We start from the raw sequence: 18870 nt of genomic DNA, 5'->3' as shown, positions 1-18870 counted from the left end.
CTTCCTCCACAGATGTACTATGAATCTGTAATCGATTTATTACATTTTATTGTAGTTATATAACATGGCTCGGGCCCTTTCCTCATCTTTGTAATCCTTGTGCCTGGCAGTGACTGGAATAGCTCTTCTGCCATCCACTATCAACTCCTTCTAGCACCAGGCACTGTGGCACACACAATTCACATATTTATCTGTGATTTTTGTTTGGTATAAAAGATAACTCAGTCTGCAGTTTTATTGCCTTGTAGGACATTAACCTGTTTCATATCTGTGTCAGGCTTCCTAAAGACCACTTCTAGGTTTGATTTGTTAGGACTCGGCATATAACTGTACTCACCGCTACAATTTAGACAGCAAAAGGATAGAAAGCAAAATCCACAAAGGGCAAAGAACCTGAGGTGAAATCTGGAAAAACTGGGCAAGAAGCATCAAAGAATCCTCTCCCAGTGGAGTCACACTGGATGAACTTAATCCCAGTCGTGTTGTGACAGCCCAGAGTTTTTACTGGGAGCTGGCCACTTAGGCAATCTCTGCCTGGCACCTATGCCAGACAAAATTCCAGACTCCCAGAGGCAAGCAGGTGTTCAGCACAAACCACATTGTTTGCACAGACAGTTTATGCACAGTGAGCCACTTTTATCAGTACTGGGAACCCTCCTAAAATTCAAGTTCCCAGATGCCAGCCAAGGGCCAATCTGGTATGCAGGTCTCTGAGGATAAGTTGTCAGGCTGCTGCTATGTTAACCCTTTTTGGCACAAGAATTTTATCCCAGCATTCTTTCTACATGTTGTCAACTTTGTTTTATTTTGACAGACATAACTCTAGCAAGCTAAATAAAATCCAACCAAACCTAAATCTAAAATACACCAACTCAATAGTAGAGACTGACTACTGCAGTTATTAAAAAAAAACAAACACACCACCTTGTATTTGTATTTAATATTTCCTTACTATATTTGCACTTCTGAAAGTCCTTTAACTTAGATGGCAAGTACGTGCCTATTGAAATCTAAGGCACATATTAATAATAAATGTTTCTGCAGGTAGGCAATACTATGTAATGATAATTCCCTCTTTAGAATATGAAATATATTAAAATTTCCCCATTTAAATATATTACATATAAGCCAAAACTTAGAAATGATATAACCCCTGTATATCACTGTAGCTTTGAGCCTTTAAAAAAGATAGCCTTAATTTTAAGTTTAAATATAACATGCATAAGTCTTTATTTTTTGAACTTTATTATGCTTCAGATGTTTCTCTAATCATTTCAAGTTTATTTTCCTATATTTTGTGAATTGATTTTAAAATCAGAATTTTAGAAGTCTCCATATACAATGATACCAAACAAAATATGAAAATTTTAAGCTTTATTAATAATTCTAAGGAGACCAGAACACAATTAAAAGCTGACACAGTTAACAAAAGCATTAGAAGTTAAACATCTCTTGAATAAAAATATAGGAAATATAATAATGAAAAAAAAATCAGGGACTGAAGGAAGAAGAAAATTTTCCAATTTTCTAGCAGCTGGTATATTCCGCCCTCTGATTCTGTAGGTTCTATATCTCTGGATTTAACCAACCACGGGTCAAAAATACTTAAAAAAAGAAAAACTCCAGAAGGTTGATTCCTAAAACAATACAGTATGATAACTATTTACAAAGCATTTGCATTGGAGTAGATAGTACAAACAACCTAGAGCTGATTTAAAGTGTACAGTAGGATGTGTGCAGGTTAGACGTAAATACTATGCCATTTTTCTATAATGGACTTGAGCATCCTCAGAATCTGGTATCCAAGAGGTGGAGGGTGTCGTGGAACCAATCCCTAGAGGGTATAGAGGAACAACTGTACTTTCTTGACAATTTATATCACTTAAGTGCAAAGACATCATTAAATAAAACCTCATGTGATATCTACAAAATAATGGTAAGAGGAAAAAAACCTAATATCAGGATCTTCTGGATCCACTAGTTTATATACCAATTACAAAAGTGATTCTAGGTAACTACAGTTGAAAGCCTATCAATTAAGTCATCAATAGTGCAAACAAGAAGATGAATGTCTGCTTTTTCTTTCATTCGGTGATCACCATGTTTCCGAAGGATGACATCTACATCTGTGCTGACTACTCGGTCAGCAATCTGTATGGCCGTGTGCCAAGATACAGCATCATCCTTCATGCAATGGAGCAATCTTATAGGACAGTTCACAGGAATAGGGCTATGTAATAAGCAGTGGTGTTCAGCTTCTTTAATGAAACTATGCTGAATGTGATAAACTCCTTCTTCATTGTATTTTGATGGCATACTCCACACGCCTTTCATCTCTATTTCCTTTTGTGCCTATTGAAAAAAATTAGGAAAATAGAAGTATTTATGAAATACTAACACATGCAACAGTATTAAACAATATAAGAATTTAAATAGAAAAATATGTACAATATAATATATATATTTAGGCATTTTAATGTCTTTTTTAATACCAGAAAGATTTGATTCAGTGAAACTGAGTGGTTGAAATCCATTTATTTCAGTGAAAAGCTGTATATCTGAAAGTTATACTTCTAAATATGTCTCAAATGATTTGAAAACAACAAATTCAAAAAATATAAAATGCATAAAACTATAGTATTATCATGGGGTTTTCTGCATTAAAAAACATGTGAACCAAATATTTAAAGCAAAAATGATACTCAGTTGTCTTTAAGCTATTCCGGATTGCTCCTGAATTTGTAATTTCAGTAATTAAAACTTAGTTTCAGCCCTAACCGGTTTGGCTTAGTGGATAGAGCATCGGCCTGTGGACTGAAGGGTCCCAGGTTTGATTCCGGTCAAGGGCATGTACCTTGATTGGGGGCACATCCCCAGTAGGGGGCATACAAGAGGCAACTGATCGATGTTTCTCTCTCATCAATGTTTCTAACTCTCTATCCCTCTCCCCTCCTCTCTGTAAAAAATCAATAAATTTTAAAAAAAACTTAGTTTCACTGGTTATTAAATAAAGTGAAAACTATGCTAATTATTGAGACACAATAATGGCTGCATTTTAAACATCCCTACTCAAATAGCTGTTATCTGCCACTGAATTGAATGAATGTTGTTCATCTGAAGAACAAACTTCACAGAATGTTTTATGTCCTGAATCCTCAAAAAAAAAAAAAAAAAAGTTCAGAAATAGCAAAAATAGTGTTAACCAAAGAAAATGTGCAATATGCATGAGTTCTACACCAAGAAACGGTATCAAGGCAATGTGGTTGAGAAGCTTGGTTTCCAAACAGCTGTACATCCTGTCTGACGCCCTCTAGTGTCCAAAGAAGGAGACGATGATTAGCGTCAGTAGAGAGGTACATCAAGTTCCTACACAGTGAGAAATGCTGGGTTTTAACATCTCAAAGCTAGAAAAAATAGTAACACTCCCCACTTCTGCTCCCTGGACATTTTTGGGCTAGCTGTTTGTATAGAAAATAAAAAAAAATAGTGGTCCTAGTGTCCCTGCTCTTTCCTTACACATGCTCTTAAGTTAACAAGGGCTCAACATGTTTCTGTTAACTGTTTCCTGGTCTGATTTAGGACTAGCAAAAATGTGCTGATTGGCAGAATATAGATCTTCTCAGTCACTCAGGGGGTATCTACCATATACCATAATCCTCCCTTTGAGTGATGTGAACATACACACACAAATAGAAGTGTACCTTAGATCTTGTCATTTCTCAATAACAAAAGAAACTACCCTATTAAATCAACTCCATTCCACTATGCCACGTTCTTAAAATAATTTCTTACCATGAGCAGCATTATATTAGCGAGCTAGAGAATGCAGTCAAGAGGTCCAACGTTTAGATGCAGAAAGATACAATGGTAGGAAAATTGAGCAGCATGAGGATACTGAGCAACTATGTATGACAAATAACCAAGAAAGTGAAAAAAACTCAGAAACAGGAGATAAATGCAAGGAAAACTGGCCTCACAATTTTAGACCTGATAGGAAACCATAAAGAACCTGACTGCAGACAATACCATTTCTTAAGGAGACGGGAAGAACAAGTAAGCTAAGAATAAACTTAAAACATAAAATATGGCACTGGGTTCAATGAAGAACTTGAGACATTTAACACTACATATGCTATTTTTTCTTATTTTTATTTATCTTTTTCCTTCTGCTCCTTCACTCTCTAGAGCAGGGTTCTCAAACTTTACCTGAAAGACTTGTTAAAACAGCTTATTAGGCCACACTCCCAGTTTCTGATTTAGGAGGTCTCAGGTGAAGCTCAAGAATATGCTTTTTGATTTTTTTTACTGAATTAAATTTAATGCAGTGACATTGGTTAATACATTATATAGATCCCTAAGTTTCAAGTGTACAATTATGTGATACATTACCTGTATGCTCATCCCCCAAAATCTAGTCTCCTTCAGTCACCATATTTTCCCCTTTACCCTTTTTGCCCCCTCGCCCTTTCCTCTGGTAACCACCATACTGTTGTCTGTATGAGTTTGTTTACTTTGTTGCTGTCTGTTTTATATCCCACACTGGAGGCCCGGTGCACAAAAATTTGTGCACTTGGGGGGGTGGGTCCCTCAGCCCAGCCTGTGTCCTCTTGCAGTTTGGGGGATGACCACCTGCTGGCTTAGGCCTGCTCCCTGGGGGATTGGGCCTAAGCTGGCAATCAGACATCCCTCTGGCAGTCCGGGAGCCTCGGGGGATGTCCACTTGCTAGCAGGGAGCAAACCTAAACTGCAGTCTGACATTCCCAGTGCTGCTGAGGAGGTGGGAGAGGCTCCCACCACCACCGCTGTACTGGCAGCCATCAGCCTGGCTTGTGGCTGAGCAGAGCTCCCCCTGTGGGAGCGCACTGACCACCAAGGGGGAGCTCCTGCATTGAGCGTCTGCCCCCTGGTGGTCAGTGTGTGTCATAGTGACCAGTCATTCTCAGTCTTTCTGCTGTTAGGGTCAGTTTGCATATTACCCTTTTATTATATAGGACAGAGGCCTGGTGCACGAATGGGGGCCGGCTGGTTTGCCCTGAAGGGTGTCCCGGATCAGGGTGGGGGTCCTGCTGGGGTGCCTGGCCAGCCTGGGTGAGGGGCTGATAGGTGTTTGCAGGCTGATCACACCCCCTTCAGGGTGGAGGTCCCCACTGGGGTGCCTGGCCAGTCTGGTGAGGGGCTGATGGCTGTTTGCAGGCTGGCCACACCCCCTTTAGGGTGGGGGGGTCTCCACTGGGGTGCCTGGCCAGTCTGGGTGAGGGGCTGAGGGCCATTTTCAGGTTGGCCAAGCTCCCCGGTGACAGAAGCTCCCAGCCTCTCCCCTTTTTTTTTTTATTTTTATTCTGGGATTTATTTACCTTCTATAATTGAAACTTTGTTGCCTTCAGTGGAGCTCAGAGCCGGCCGCGGCAGGTGTGAAGCTTGGCTTCCTCCACCACTGGAGCAACCAAGCCTCCTGCTTGCTCCAGCTCCATGGCAACGGCCAGCTGAAAGCAGGTATCTGGGGTTTATTTATCTTCTATAATTGAAATTTTGTTGCCTTCAGTGGAGCTCAGAGCTGGCCGTGGCAGGCGGGAAGCTTGGCTTCCTCCATCACTGGAGCAACCAAGCCTCCTGCTCACTCCAGCTCCATGGCTGCCGGCCGCCATCTTGGTTGGGTTAATTTGCATATAGTCCCTCTGATTGGTTGGTGGGCGTGGCTTAAGGCATAGTGAAGGTCCGGTCAATTTGCATGTTTGTCTTTTATTAGATTAGATATGAGTGAAATTACATGGCACTCCTATGTCCACTGTTCACTGCAGCACTATTCACAGTAACCAAGATAAGGAAACAAAGTGTCTTTCAATGGATGACTAGATCAAGAAGAGGTGGTACATATTTGCAATGGAATTCTACTCAGCCATAAAAACAATGCCATTTGCAACAACATTTGAATTTTGAGAGTGTCATGTTAAACGAAGTAAGTCAAATGAAAAAGGACAAGAACCATAAGAATATGCTTTTCTAAGAAGTTCTCAGGTGCTGAGGCTGCTGGCCTAGGGACTATACTTTTTGAGCCCCTGCTCCAGACTATTTTCCTTTCTCTAATTTTCTGGGCCACAAGCTTGCCAGGCTCTTAGTACCAAAGGTAAAACTTAGATGCCCAAGAAAAGATGCCCAAGGAAAACTCAATAGATTGTAATAAATAAATAACATACACAAAAATAAACAACTATTACCCACTATTTCTTTACCCTTGCAGACAAGTGAAGTGCTTAAATATATGTCCAATAATAAAGTATAATAAACTAATTACCTTCCCAGTTATTTCAGAAACCTCATTCTACCATATTTTGCTGAGGAATATACTAATAATGAAAAAGTATTCTCTTTGAAGATGAGAAGTAGGAGTAAAAAAAGAATGTCAACTAAATATCTAAGACAGAACTGGCTATCTCATCTCCTGTGAGCTAATTCTTGGAGAGCTCTGCTGAGAGGATCTGAGGCTGTTTACAGGCTAAAAAAAAAAAAAAAAAAGAAGTCATAATTGATTAGTCAAGTTTAATGTGGTCATAAGAATAGGTACTATTTCTCACATGCCACAAAGAGGAAAAGAAGGGATCATGATGCATGATCAAAATAAGTAAATGCAATTAATAAAGAAAAATGTTGCTAAAAAAATACATTTAAAGTGTTATTTCATTAATTTGGCTCCAATATTTGCCAGAATGAGTTGAAGAGACTGAAGAAAAGGAAACCTTAAACAAGAGACTAAATAGTAAAAAAAGCAAAGAGATGGTATTTAAAAAAGCAGCTAAGACAAAAGATGGACCAATATAGTAAATCACAGGATGACACATGAACAAATATTCAAAGAAAGAGGAAGCAGAAGGATGACAGGAGGTATGCCTATGACTTACCTCAACAGGAAGCTGATTAAACTCTGTCACTAGGCCATCTACAGCTGCAGCTACACCAATAAGGGCCACAACCTTTTGTGGCCGTGCAATTGCAGCATGAAGCATAAGCCATCCGCCGAGGCCACATCCAACTAGTATCTAAAATTGAAAATATGTGTAGTTTTAAAGAGCAATTTTTTTCTTTTCTATAAAGGTAGTGAGTAATTTAATAGAATTTATATACTTTTTTTTGTTTATATCCTTTGGCTCCCGGACTTTTAATAGTTGATACAAAGTAGAATTAAAATTATGATTACTTTTTGTTAAAGTATTTGGTCTACAATGGAGAATTATGACAATAAAATAGGTAAAATAAGTAAAATGGTACTTACATTTTATGAGGAATTTAAAATGACAGAACAATTTTAAGTCAAATATCAAAATTGGTTGCTAAAATTTAAATAAATTTTCATATCAAAGAAACAGCTCAAATATCATGAGGGTATCATCAACAATGATATCATATTTAACAAAAATAGTCACCTGTGGTCCTTCAGCTAAGTCATCAATTATAGAAAGAACATCTTTTCTCCATTTTCCTACTGTAGACTCTTCTAAGTTACCTTCTGATTGTCCAATTCCTGAGTAATCAAACCTGAAAAAGGGAAAATACATATCTATATCCAAATATCTATCTAACTACATATTTGTTTCTCCGATTTTTAAGGAATATAGCACATTCATCATTATACAATGTCTAAAATGTATTAAGTCCTATTGGCTTAACCATCAAATAGCCCCAAGAGCCATTCACTTTCTGATCTCCTCCACTGCTGGCAGCCAGGTCCACATCACTATCCTCTCTTGGCTGATCTAAGAGTCTCCCTTTCCAATTTTCACCCTCATAGTCTATTCCCTACACTGTAGTCAGTGATCTTTTTAAAACAAAAATCATGTCTTGTACAAACCTGCCAAAGGCTTTCTATAATCCTATATAATAAAAGGCTAATATGCAAATTGTCCCCTCGGGAGTTCAACTGACTGGGAGTTCAACCTCTTGCTATGACGTGCACTGACCACCAGAGGGCAGCATGGAACGAAGGAAGACCCTGGCTGGCAGCTGGCAGCAGGGGGAAGGAAGGCCCCGATTGGCCCTGATTGCTGGCCAGGCCTAGGAACCCTATCCATGCTTGAATTTCATGCACTGGGCTTCTAGTCTTTAAATAAAATCCAAGGTCCTTACTACACTCTGGCCCCCGACTGCCTCTCTGATCTCATTCCTTGCTGCTCTCTCTCCCTCACAACCACATTGTCCCTCTTTCTTGAAGTTAATGGAAAACATCACCCATGTTCCTGCCCCAGAAGTTTTACATCTGCTTTTCTTTCCACATGGAATACTGTACCTCCAGATATCCACTTAGATGGCTCCCTCACTTGACTCAGGCCTTTAGCTCAAATGTTACATCCTCAGAGGTCTCCTCTGACCATTTATCTAAAATGGCACTTCTTCCATCATTCTCTACTCCCTTACCCGACTTTATTTTCTTCACTAGAGGCCAGGTGCACGGAATTTGTTCATGGGTAGGGTCCCCAGGCCTGGCCATCGATCAGGGCCAATCAGGTTCCCCGCCTCCTGGCCTCCCTACCTACTCCTTCCTTCACTCCCTCAGCACCCCGCTGCTGGTCACCAGCCGTGTTCCCCGCTGCCCCATGGTGGTCTGTGCATGTTATAGCGAGCAATCGAACTCCTGGTCTCTGGGTCGAACTCCCGAGGGGACAATCTGCATATTAGCCTTTTATTATATAGGATAGCAAACATTGCTATTTGACATTATACGTGACATTTGATTATTTTGTGTGTGCTCCGTCTCCCACACTAGAATGGAAGCTCCATATGAGCACAGGCTTTGTTTTGTTCACCACTGCTTTCCCAGTGCCTCGGTCAGTGCCTTGCACATGGTAAGTGCTTAGTATATACTTACTGAATTATTAGTGGAAAGGAAAGAGATCAGAATCAAATTAATCACCAGCCCATCCACTTAGTTTCTTCTCCTTCCAACTTCTTAGTTCTCCTGGCTCAAAGTCTGCCTGATCTGTGAATTTCACCTCTCCTCAAGGTCTCAATTCAATAAATCTACCACTCCTGTAGATTACCATAAACCCTAGTTATATTGAACTACCCACAATTCTAAGCCCATTCATAACTTTGAGTCTTTGTATGGTTTTCTACTGCCTACAAGACCCTCCTTTCCTACCCAAAGTCCTAATTGTGTCACCTCCTTTGAGGAACTTTCTTTGCAACATATGCCCTGTTTAGAACCAGTCACTGTCTTATGTATGTACTCAATTAACACTTTTCATACTGTGTGTTGTAATCAGGTTTTGAATATTTGTCTCTCTCTGACTAGAATGTCAGGTCTTCAAGGTTGTACTGTCTTATTCAAAACTGCCTGCCCTGTACCATCCATCCTCACTCACTTGCATTTTTCCCCCTTACATTCTTTCCATTCTCTGCAATTTGGTAACACTAATATCTTGGTGCAGCTCTTTGTCATCTCAAAACCACCATATCACAGTAACCTGCTAACTGTGCTCTATGACTCTATTCTCTCTTTGGATGGATCCACTTTATAACTGACAGGTTTTTCCTAAGATTATATTGATATGGCATTTATTTCAATGGCTCCCTGTGACATACAACATAAAAAATTAGTACTTTAGCCTGTATTTTTAGGCCATTATATTCTGGTCATCCCAAAATGACCTTTATTATTTCATTAAAGGAAACTACTGCTTTGGCCAAATTGATCAACTTGCTGCTCCTAAAGTAAGCTCTGTACCTTTTCCCATCACCTTCATTACTGATCTCCTCTCTCAGAGGAGAACCTTTTTTTTGCTGGAAAGACTTTGCAGAAAAATTGAAGAAAAAAAAATCTCTAGCTAATGAAATTTCTACAGAATTCATTTTTATCAATCACAATCAATACCTGCTTTATAATGTATGTCTTATCCCCCTGAGAGTGTCTTTGCATTCTCCATAGTGACTAGGTATGTAAACCTCACAGTGAATATCATGAATATCATAATACATTCTAAATGAATAGAAATGAAAGGTAAAAGAAAAAAGAATTCAAATTTAAGCTTTCATTTTTTTCTGATTCTTAAAATCTTGTAAAAACTAATAAATCCCAATGTTTAGTATACATGTAAGAGTATATATGTAATATATAATATATATTTATTTCCTTACAGATAAGGGATTTGTAAGTGATGATGGAGAAGAAAGAAATTAAAATTTTCTTTAGGTGTCTAGTGAAATGACCCTTGGGAAATTGGGCAACAAGGCAGCTGCTGAAGTCTAAATCACAGTAATTATTTCCTCTCAGTCCAGGATACATAGGAGACCAGGGAAAAGAGGAAAGGCACCAAATAGTCCTCCTTTTCTTCTTGATAGGCAATTGGATATTTCTTCTTGCTGCATTTTTTTTTTATTTTCCTTCCAAATATATGGTAAAGATGCAAAATACATATAAAGGCACTTCATAAAGGAAATTATAACCATTTAGTGAGACTAATAGGTTGCAAGTAAGAACCCTAACCAAAAGTTAAAGATAATTCAAATATATTCAGCAGTTTTAGGACTTTTAAACACAGGAACAAAATCTGTCCTAGCCCGGCCAGTAAGGCTTAGTTGGTTAAGCAATGTCCCCATGCACCAAGAGGTTGTTGGTTCTATTCCCATTCAGGGCACATGTCCTGGTTTCAATCCCCAGTATCAGGTGAGAAAGAAAATTGGGGATTTAAGTGGATAGAAAAGTCTTTATAAAAGAACACTGAAGAATAGTGCAGGAAGCAGCCAATTAATATTTCTTTCTCATCGATATTTCTCTCTTCTCTCTCTCTCTCTCTCTCTCCCCACCCCTTCTCTGTCTCTCCTCCTCCCTCTTCCCTCTCTCCCCCTCTCATTTCTTCTCTCTGAACTCAATAAAAACATATTTAAAAAAAAGAGTCTGTCCTAGTAGCCTCAATACTCTAGGACATATTCCCAAATCTAGAATTAAATATTCTATTAGGAATAATTATGCTAGAATACCAGCCCTAAAACAAGATGTTATAGTCCTTAGCTCTGACTCAATTTTATTTTAGGCATGGTGACAGGATATTCAGAATACATTTTCATATAGACAGATGTACTACTTGTTGTATAATACATAAAACTAACCATTTCCTCAAGATCTAAATTTTACAGCCAACAATCACAACAAAAGTAAACTGAGAAACTGAAGTATAAATAGAAGATAAAATCTCTTATAACAAGCTAAATGCAATAGGTAATGGTGATTAGACTGTAATGGAGTTTTGATAAAAGCAAATAACAGACTTGATCAAATTAAAAATTTGTAGTGAAAGACTATCCTTTTTAAAGGTTTACTAGTATAAAGATACTAGAGGCCTGGTGCATGAATTCTTACACCAGTGGGGTCCCTTGGCCTGGCCTACGGGATCGGGCTAAAACTGGCTCTCCGACATCCCCCGAGGGGTCCCAGATTGTGAGAGGACACAGGCCAGGCCTAGGGACTCCAAGGGTGCATGATCAGGGCCAGGAAGGGACACAGGAGGTTGGCCAGCCAGGGAGGGACCGCGGGAGGGCTCCAGGGCATGTCTGGCCCGTCTTGCTCAGTCCCAATTGGCCGGACCCCAGCAGCAAGCTAACCTACCAGTCGGAGCATCTGCCTCCTGGTGGTCAGTGCACATCATAGCAACTGGTCGACTGCTCCCGGTGGTCAGTGCACTTCATAATGAGCGACTGAGCGGCCTTAGCATATCATTAGCATATTATGCTTTGATTGGTTGAATGGACAACAGGATACTTAGCATATTGGGCTTTTATTACATAGGATACATAGACTGCATTTGAACACCATACCACTTAATAGTCTACAAACATTATAATTTTATTATGATTACTTAATATACCTTTAAAATGTATTTTACATATATCCAAAATGCAGAAAACCTACATATGTCTTATAGGGAGATAGAAATGGATAGCTCTCCCAGCCTCAATTTAAATTTAAGAACTGGCAAAAAGGTGATTTCTTGATTCAATATATTTTAGGGACAAAGAGGGAAAATGATGACAATATTTCTGTTATCATGATACTTTGCTGAGGCTAGTCCCCTTCCTAAATAGCTCTTCCTTCTTATCCCAAACCTAACTATTCTTCAATGTTCCTTTATAAAGACTTTTCTATCCAGTTAAATCCCCAGTTTTCTTTCTCTCACCTGATACAATAAGAGTACTGCTCTTTTGACACTATCACTTTCTGATGAGTATTTTTCCCAAATTACTCATATGCATTTTCTCCTGTTTCCCAGCCTTATAAAAGGTTCTTTAAGGGTAATGACCATCCTATATAATAAAAGCCTAATATACTAAGTGTCCAGTTGGTCATCCGTTCAACCAATCAAAGTGTAATATGCTAATGATATACTAAGACCACTCAACCGTTTGCTATGACGTGCACTGACCACCAGGGAGCAGACAGTCGAACGGTCGACCAGTTGCTATGACGTGCACTGACCACCAGGAGGCAGACAGTTGACGGGCTGACCAGTCGCTATAACGTGCACTAACCACCAGGGGGCAGACGCTCCAACCAGTTGGTTAACTTGTTGCTGGGGTCTGGCCGATCGGGACTGAGCAAGAAGGGCCAGACATGCCCTACCCGACTGGCCAACCTCCCGTGTCCCTCCTCAGCCCCGATAGTGTACTGTTGGGGTCTCTTGGCCTGGCCTGCACCCTCTCACAATCCGGGACCCCTCTGGGGATGTTGGTGAGTCAGTTTCGGCTCGATCCCATAGGCCAGGCCGAGGGACCCTAATGGTGCACGAATTCGTGCTCCGGGCCTCGGCGGTTCTCAACCTGTGAGTTGCGACCATCGGAAAACACATATAGCATATCAGATATTTACATTACGATTCCTAACAGTAGCAAAATTACAGTTATGAAGTAGCAATGAAAATAATTTTATGGTTGGGGTCACCACAACATGAGGAACTGTATTAAAGGATCGTGGTATTAGGAAGGTTGAGAACCACTGACTAGTGCAGTGATGGCGAACCTTTTGAGCTCGGCGTGTCAGCATTTTGAAAAACCCTAACTTAACTCTGGTGCCGTGTCACATATAGAAATTTTTTGATATTTGCAAACCATAGTAAAACAAAGACTTATATTTTTGATATTTATTTTATATATTTAAATATTTAAATGCCATTTAACAAAGAAAAATCAACCAAAAAAATCAGTTCATAGGTTCGCCATCACTGGCTTAGTGTTTTATATGTCACAGCACCCAATACAGTGCTAGAAAGTCTACTTGCAAAAGATACACCAGTCTTCAGAACAAGTTAATAGATTTTTTAAGAGTTCTGAGAATGAAAATGAAACAATTAGTTAATCTGATAAAAGAACTAAGACTAAATGCTATATAATTGATATAATTTTTACTATTATGTTAAACAAATACTAGTAAAGTCTAAAAGTTTTTATTATTTTATTCCTAAAAGCTGTATTTTCTAGATCTACTGAGCAAATGTTAGTGGAACTACCTTTTTCTAGGCTGTTCTGAAAATAATTCAGGAATTACCTTAATCAAATCTCATTTTTTTATGATGAAAATAGGTCCAGGGTTTATTAACTGACTTATCTGTCACAGTTATTGCTAGAATTGATTCTACAACCCATGTTTCTTGAATTCCAGGCCAATGCTCTTTCTATTAAACCATACTATCTCTTCTGGCAAATTAGGCACTAAATAAATAATTGTTATAGGTAAACAAACCTAGTAACAGCAACATAAACATGTTACTTTACTAAAATAATTATCAGCATAAAATATTACAAATTGTGAAATCAAGTTTTAGTTAAACATCATATATCCCTATTTATACTTACATATATTCAAATTACAGCAGTGAGGAGAAAGAAAACGCAGGAAATGTGAATTATATAATACTAATTTTACAATACAGGAGGCCCTCCAATGTTTTGTTCAAGGCTGTTCCGTTATAATGTTGATGAGATGTCACAGGCATTTAACTCTTGTTTATATCAATTAGTCTATGGTAAAACTGGCTTGTTTATATGTCATTTCACTTAAAGTTGCAGAACTTATCAATGACATTAACTGATGACTTACTGTACTTTTAAATGCATATATATTATTTTTAAATACATATTTTAAAAAGTAAGGTAATAAACAGTGGTAAGTAAAAGTCCTTAAGCCCCAAATGGAAAACCACAATATAATCACAAGAAAGCCAACTATAGTATATTGGTTTGTTGTCTTATTAGGTTATTGTAGCTAAAGAGCTTAGTTATCATTAGTTTCCTTTCCTGCCAGCATTCAATGTGGCACAAAGACTTTTTAAAAAGGTGTTTTAAAGGTTGCATTTACAAGCACCCTAAGTCACAAGAAAGTTTACAACCATTAAAATAAATTAATCTATAAAAATGCTGGCACTTGCTTCAATTGGTTAGAGCAGAAGTAATTCTCCACTGCCATGCTAAATGGTAGTAATATTTTCTCTGAAATGTGTTGTTCCTACCTTATATAGGCGTGACCTAGAGATTTGCAAAACTCCTCAATCGCCAATGCTTTTGTACCAGTCATATTAGAAATATAGCCAGGGAGGAAGACAATTCCTGGACTTTTGCCTTTTAGTCTCTTATAAGCCAGTTTTGGAAGGTCTGGTCGACTAAGGAAAGAGACTGATGCCTTTTGTCTGCAAGCTAAACAAAGTACACAAAACATAAACCATAGTTTGCAAATACAGTTTTTGGAAAACCATATATATATATATATATATGTATTTTTTTTTTCAATCTTAACTTTAACTTGTCAAACTGATGTCAAATACTATTTCCACTTAATAGAAAACACAAAACATTGATGTATTCTATTCGTCTGTGCATATTCTATGACAAGTTTGTGCATATCTTCATTTCAAAATCAGTACCTTCTTTGAGTAAGGTCCAATCTTGCTTCTTCAAAAACATATGAAACCTTCCTCTCTTTTACTGTGGCTACAAAAACTTGTCAGTCTCTTCCATGTGAGCTGATAAAGTTTACCTCATTCTGGATTTAAGAAGTTGATTTTAAAAAATTAAATTGGAGACCTTAAAACTATTACTTTTACATGTAAGCTTGTTTCAAAGTTTCCATGTATAGTGAAGTATTCCAAATTTAAAACTTTCAGTGAAAAGCAGGGCTAGAAGGAGCCAGTTACGTTGGTTGGCAGATTGTATAAGCAGAAATGTTCATTTTCCGCTTCCCTCGTTCAGCACTCAAAAATCCTCCCTATCCTCTTAAGGTTACTTCCCAACACAAGAATGTCTCCGTGAGACAATCACTGATTTAACCTCGGTAAGTTTTAAGTGGACAGGTTAACATTATATCCATAAAGGATCTTTGTACAATAAGAATTAGTTCAAAGCCTGGTGCTTCAGTGCTCAATAGATGAACTGGAACTTCTTTAATGAAATGTAACGGTTAATGAAATGACACACTACGCTAGAGAAACATATAACACGTCTTTTGATTGTGTACAATTAAATGCAAGTTAAACTGATTATAAACATTTAAAAATTTTAACTCAAAACAATGAGTATCTGCAATGACAATTCCCATTCCAAGCAATCATGCATCTGAGTGCCCAAGGTGTGGACAAAACCAAACCAAAAGCTAAAAAGGCAAACTTTAGAAAGACAGACTATATATAGGTGTCCCCCAAAACTGTATATACACTTTGAATAATTATTAATTTCAATGGGTTAAATCTGAAAAGAAACAACAATGGAGCTCAGCTGTTAAGTGTATATACTTTTGGGGTGGGGGGGACACCCTATACATGGGAGGGTGGGGCTGGAATACGAAGAGGGAGGAACCAAGCACAAGATAAAGAAAATAGTAAAGGGCTCTGATTTCTGGTTTAAATTACAGTGTCTTTATCAAGGAATGATGATGGTTTTCACCGAGCGGGAGCATCGAGAAGACAAAATGAGAAAGAAGGCTCGATCTTTATACACTTTTACAACGAGACTGTTCCAATTGTAAATCCCCTCAAGTCCAAGGAGGGCACCCGCAGAGAAAAAAAAAAAGAAAAATCAACTAATAAACAAACGCGGTAAACGCACGTTAACTTTCCCTCTTCGGCGCTGAGCGCAGGGGAGGCGGGCGGAGAGCGGGACCCTGGCGGAGCGTCACCCGCTCGCAGAGGCCGGGCCCCGGGTCCAGGACACCCCGGGGCGCCGCGCGGCTCTCGCACAGCCTTCGCCAGAACTGCCGAAACCGCCTACGACTGGGGTACTGAACGGGACAAGGACATTTTTGAACGGGGCGCCAAAAACGTACCGACAGGAACGGGTGAAACCGGGATGTCCGAAAGAACGCTTTCTGTTCCCGTCTTTCGGGCACTAACCTGGGAACCACCCTGGCGCCTTCTCGGGCTTCCGAACGAGTAACGTGCAGAGGCCACGGTGGAAGCCGAAGGAGACGGCCGTGCAGCCCCACCTCCGACAAGCACCCCTGGCCGCCGCAGCCGCCATGCCCACTCCAGCCATCTTCCCAGCGGCCCCCGCGCCCCGCGCTGACCTACGGAAACGCCGCAGGGCGCAGAGGAAGCGAGGCTGCGCATGCGCCCCGGCTGGAAGACGGGATTGGCTAAAGAGCGCCCGGAAGACTCGCGGCGCTCGGAAGCGCGCATGCGCAAAGCGGCGTCGCTCTGGCCCGCTTTCGCTTTGGGGCAGTTGGTTCCCTCTGGGGCCTGTCCGTAGCTACTGAGTCAGCGGGCAGGTAGGTATTGCAGGGCAGGAAGCAGCGAGGAACCTTTCCAAGGTTCTTAGCTTGGAAACCCGCTGTCTCATCGACCTGAGGACTCTAGGGAGTGGAAGCATAAAAGCTAAGCTTGATGCAGTACAAGTCGCTCTCACCCTCTTGAGTTTTTTTTGTTTTTTTCATTTTTATTTTTAAACTTGATTTTTTTTTCTCCATCATCATTTATCCTCCCTATATCTCCTCCACCTCCAACCCCCTGACAGTTCTAACCTGTACTGGAGAGGCTTCCACAATCTGACCTTAAACATACTTGTTTAAAGAGTGGAACAGAACATTCATCCTCCTCCCCTTTCTAAATTCGATTTTGTTCTTGCTCTTGCTCTTCCTCTGCCTGACTACTGAGTCAGTCTGACCCTTGCCTCACGTTATATGCAAAAATAAGTCCCAGTAGATTAAAAAAACCAAACTCATTCTCTCTCTCTCTCTCTCTCTCTCTCTCTCGTCTTCCTCTCTAAAATCAATAAAAACATATTTTTAGGTGAGGATTTTTAAAAATCTCAATAGAAGAAATAAGTACATTTAGGAGAATATTTTTAAAATATATTTTTAATTGATTTTTCACAGAAAGGAAGGGAGAGGGATAGAGAGCCAGAAACATCAATGAGAGAGAAGCATCAATGAGAGAAACATCGATCAGCTGCCTCCTGCACATCTCCTACTGGGGATGTGCCCACAACCAAGGTACATGCCCTTGGCCGGAATCGAACTGGGACCTTTCAGGCCGCAGGCCGACGCTCTATCCACTGAGCCAAACTGGTTAGGGTAGAAAGAACTTAATCTTAAAACTTGAAATTCCCAAATCATAAAGAATAAAAACGTTTGACTATATACAGATTTAAACATTTTTAATGTATTTTTATTGATTTCAGAGAGGGAAGGAGGAGAAAGTCATTGAAATATCAATGACAGAGAGAATCATTGATCAGCTGCCTCCTGCCCCCCTCCCCCCACCACTGGGGATGGAACCCACAACCCCGGGCATGTGCCCTTGATCAGAATCGAATCCAGGACCTCCTGGTTCATAGGTCAAGGCTCAACCATTGAGCCATGTCAGCCAGGCCTAAACATTTTGAATGGTAAAAGGTGCCTCTAGTCAAATGAGAGTCTAGAAAAATTTATTTTACAGCACAAGAGAACATTAATACTTCTATTTAATCTGCTTCTAGAAATGATAAAAAATGTAATTCCAATAAAATTGGTCAGTGGCTATGAATAGGCAGTTCATATGTGTAAACATGATGTCCAACCTCACTATTGGAAAATGTGAATTAAAAAAAATAACATGCCATCTTTCCCCACCCATCAGATTGGCAAAAATTAAAAACAGCAGTTATTGTCAAGAATCCTGGGAAACTGGTACAAATATATGGCTGGTGGGAATGTGAATTACTAAACTCTTGTCAACTAATATGATCACATATTTATAATTTAAAATACGTATCATTTTCAACACCCCTGATCCAGTGGTCCCATTTTGTGACTATCCTAAAGAAAACAATATTAACACATAAGGATTCATATTATTACTACAGCACTAGTTTTTTGTTTGTTTTTTTTTTAATCCTCACCCAAGGATATTTTTCCATTGATTTTTTTAGAGAGAGTAGAAGAGAGAGGGAAAAACAGAGAGAAATATTGATGTGAGAGAAACATTGATTAGTTGCCTCCTGCAGGAGCACTGACCAGGGCCTGGCCGGGGAAGAGCCTGCAGCTGAGGTACGTGCCCTTGACCAGAATCAAACCCGGGACCCTTCAGTCTGCAGGCTGACATTCTATCCACTGAGCCAAACTGGCTAGGGCAACTACAGCATCAGTTTTAGAAGCAAACAGAAGAAAAAAATGAAATGCCAATAATAGAAAAATCCTATATAATAAAAGCCTAATATGCTAAGTGTCCAGTGGTTCAGTCACCCATTCAACCAATCAAAGCATAATATGCTAATGATATGCTAAGGCCACTCAACCGCTCGCTATGATGTGCACTGACCACCAGAAGGCAGACGCTCTGACTGGTAGGTTAGCTTGCTGCTGGGGTCCGACCGATCAGGACTGAGCAAGATGGGCCGGACATGCCCTCAACCCCTCCCACGGTCCCT

General features: G+C 39.7%; 1 protein-coding gene across 3 annotated transcripts; it reads right to left on the bottom strand.

Annotated features, from left to right (window-relative positions):
* Positions 1-1357: 1357 nt before the first annotated feature.
* Positions 1358-16527, bottom strand: ABHD10 (abhydrolase domain containing 10). 3 transcript variants are annotated; one of them, XM_014460661.2, is made up of 6 exons: positions 16359-16446; positions 14898-15016; positions 14487-14670; positions 7419-7530; positions 6897-7034; positions 1358-2352 (listed from the first exon to the last, which is right to left on the bottom strand). In XM_014460661.2, exons 2-6 carry the CDS (start codon positions 14935-14937, stop codon positions 2008-2010), a joined length of 819 nt encoding a protein of 272 aa, XP_014316147.1. In that variant the 5' UTR covers positions 14938-15016; positions 16359-16446; the 3' UTR covers positions 1358-2007. The 3 variants fall into 3 exon arrangements, with proteins under 3 accessions (XP_014316147.1, XP_006094503.1, XP_023614464.1); XM_006094441.3 differs by lacking the exon at positions 14898-15016 and having other exon boundaries at positions 16359-16527; XM_023758696.1 differs by lacking the exons at positions 1358-2352; positions 14898-15016 and adding an exon at positions 2930-3366 and having other exon boundaries at positions 16359-16527.
* Positions 16528-18870: the final 2343 nt, after the last annotated feature.

This window comes from Myotis lucifugus, unplaced genomic scaffold, assembly GCF_000147115.1.
Source record: "Myotis lucifugus unplaced genomic scaffold, Myoluc2.0 scaffold_137, whole genome shotgun sequence".
NCBI classification, from domain to species: domain Eukaryota; kingdom Metazoa; phylum Chordata; class Mammalia; order Chiroptera; family Vespertilionidae; genus Myotis; species Myotis lucifugus.
The sequence above is the reverse complement of the archived record's forward strand: the minus strand, read 5'-3'. Positions and strand labels throughout refer to the sequence as shown.

What these genes read in the sequence shown, in the direction of transcription:
- ABHD10 (XM_006094441.3), bottom strand. Translation starts at nt 16,500, where the DNA reads ATGGCTGGAGTGGGCATGGCGGCTGCGGCGGCCAGGGGTGCTTGTCGG. An exon ending in CTAGGTCACGCCTATATAAG is followed by an intron (nt 7,531 to 14,486) that starts GTAGGAACAACA and finishes TCCCTTTTTCAG; the next exon opens with GTTTGATTACTCAGGAATTG. An exon ending in TTAATCAGCTTCCTGTTGAG is followed by an intron (nt 2,353 to 6,896) that starts GTAAGTCATAGG and finishes TTTTTTCAATAG; the next exon opens with GCACAAAAGGAAATAGAGAT.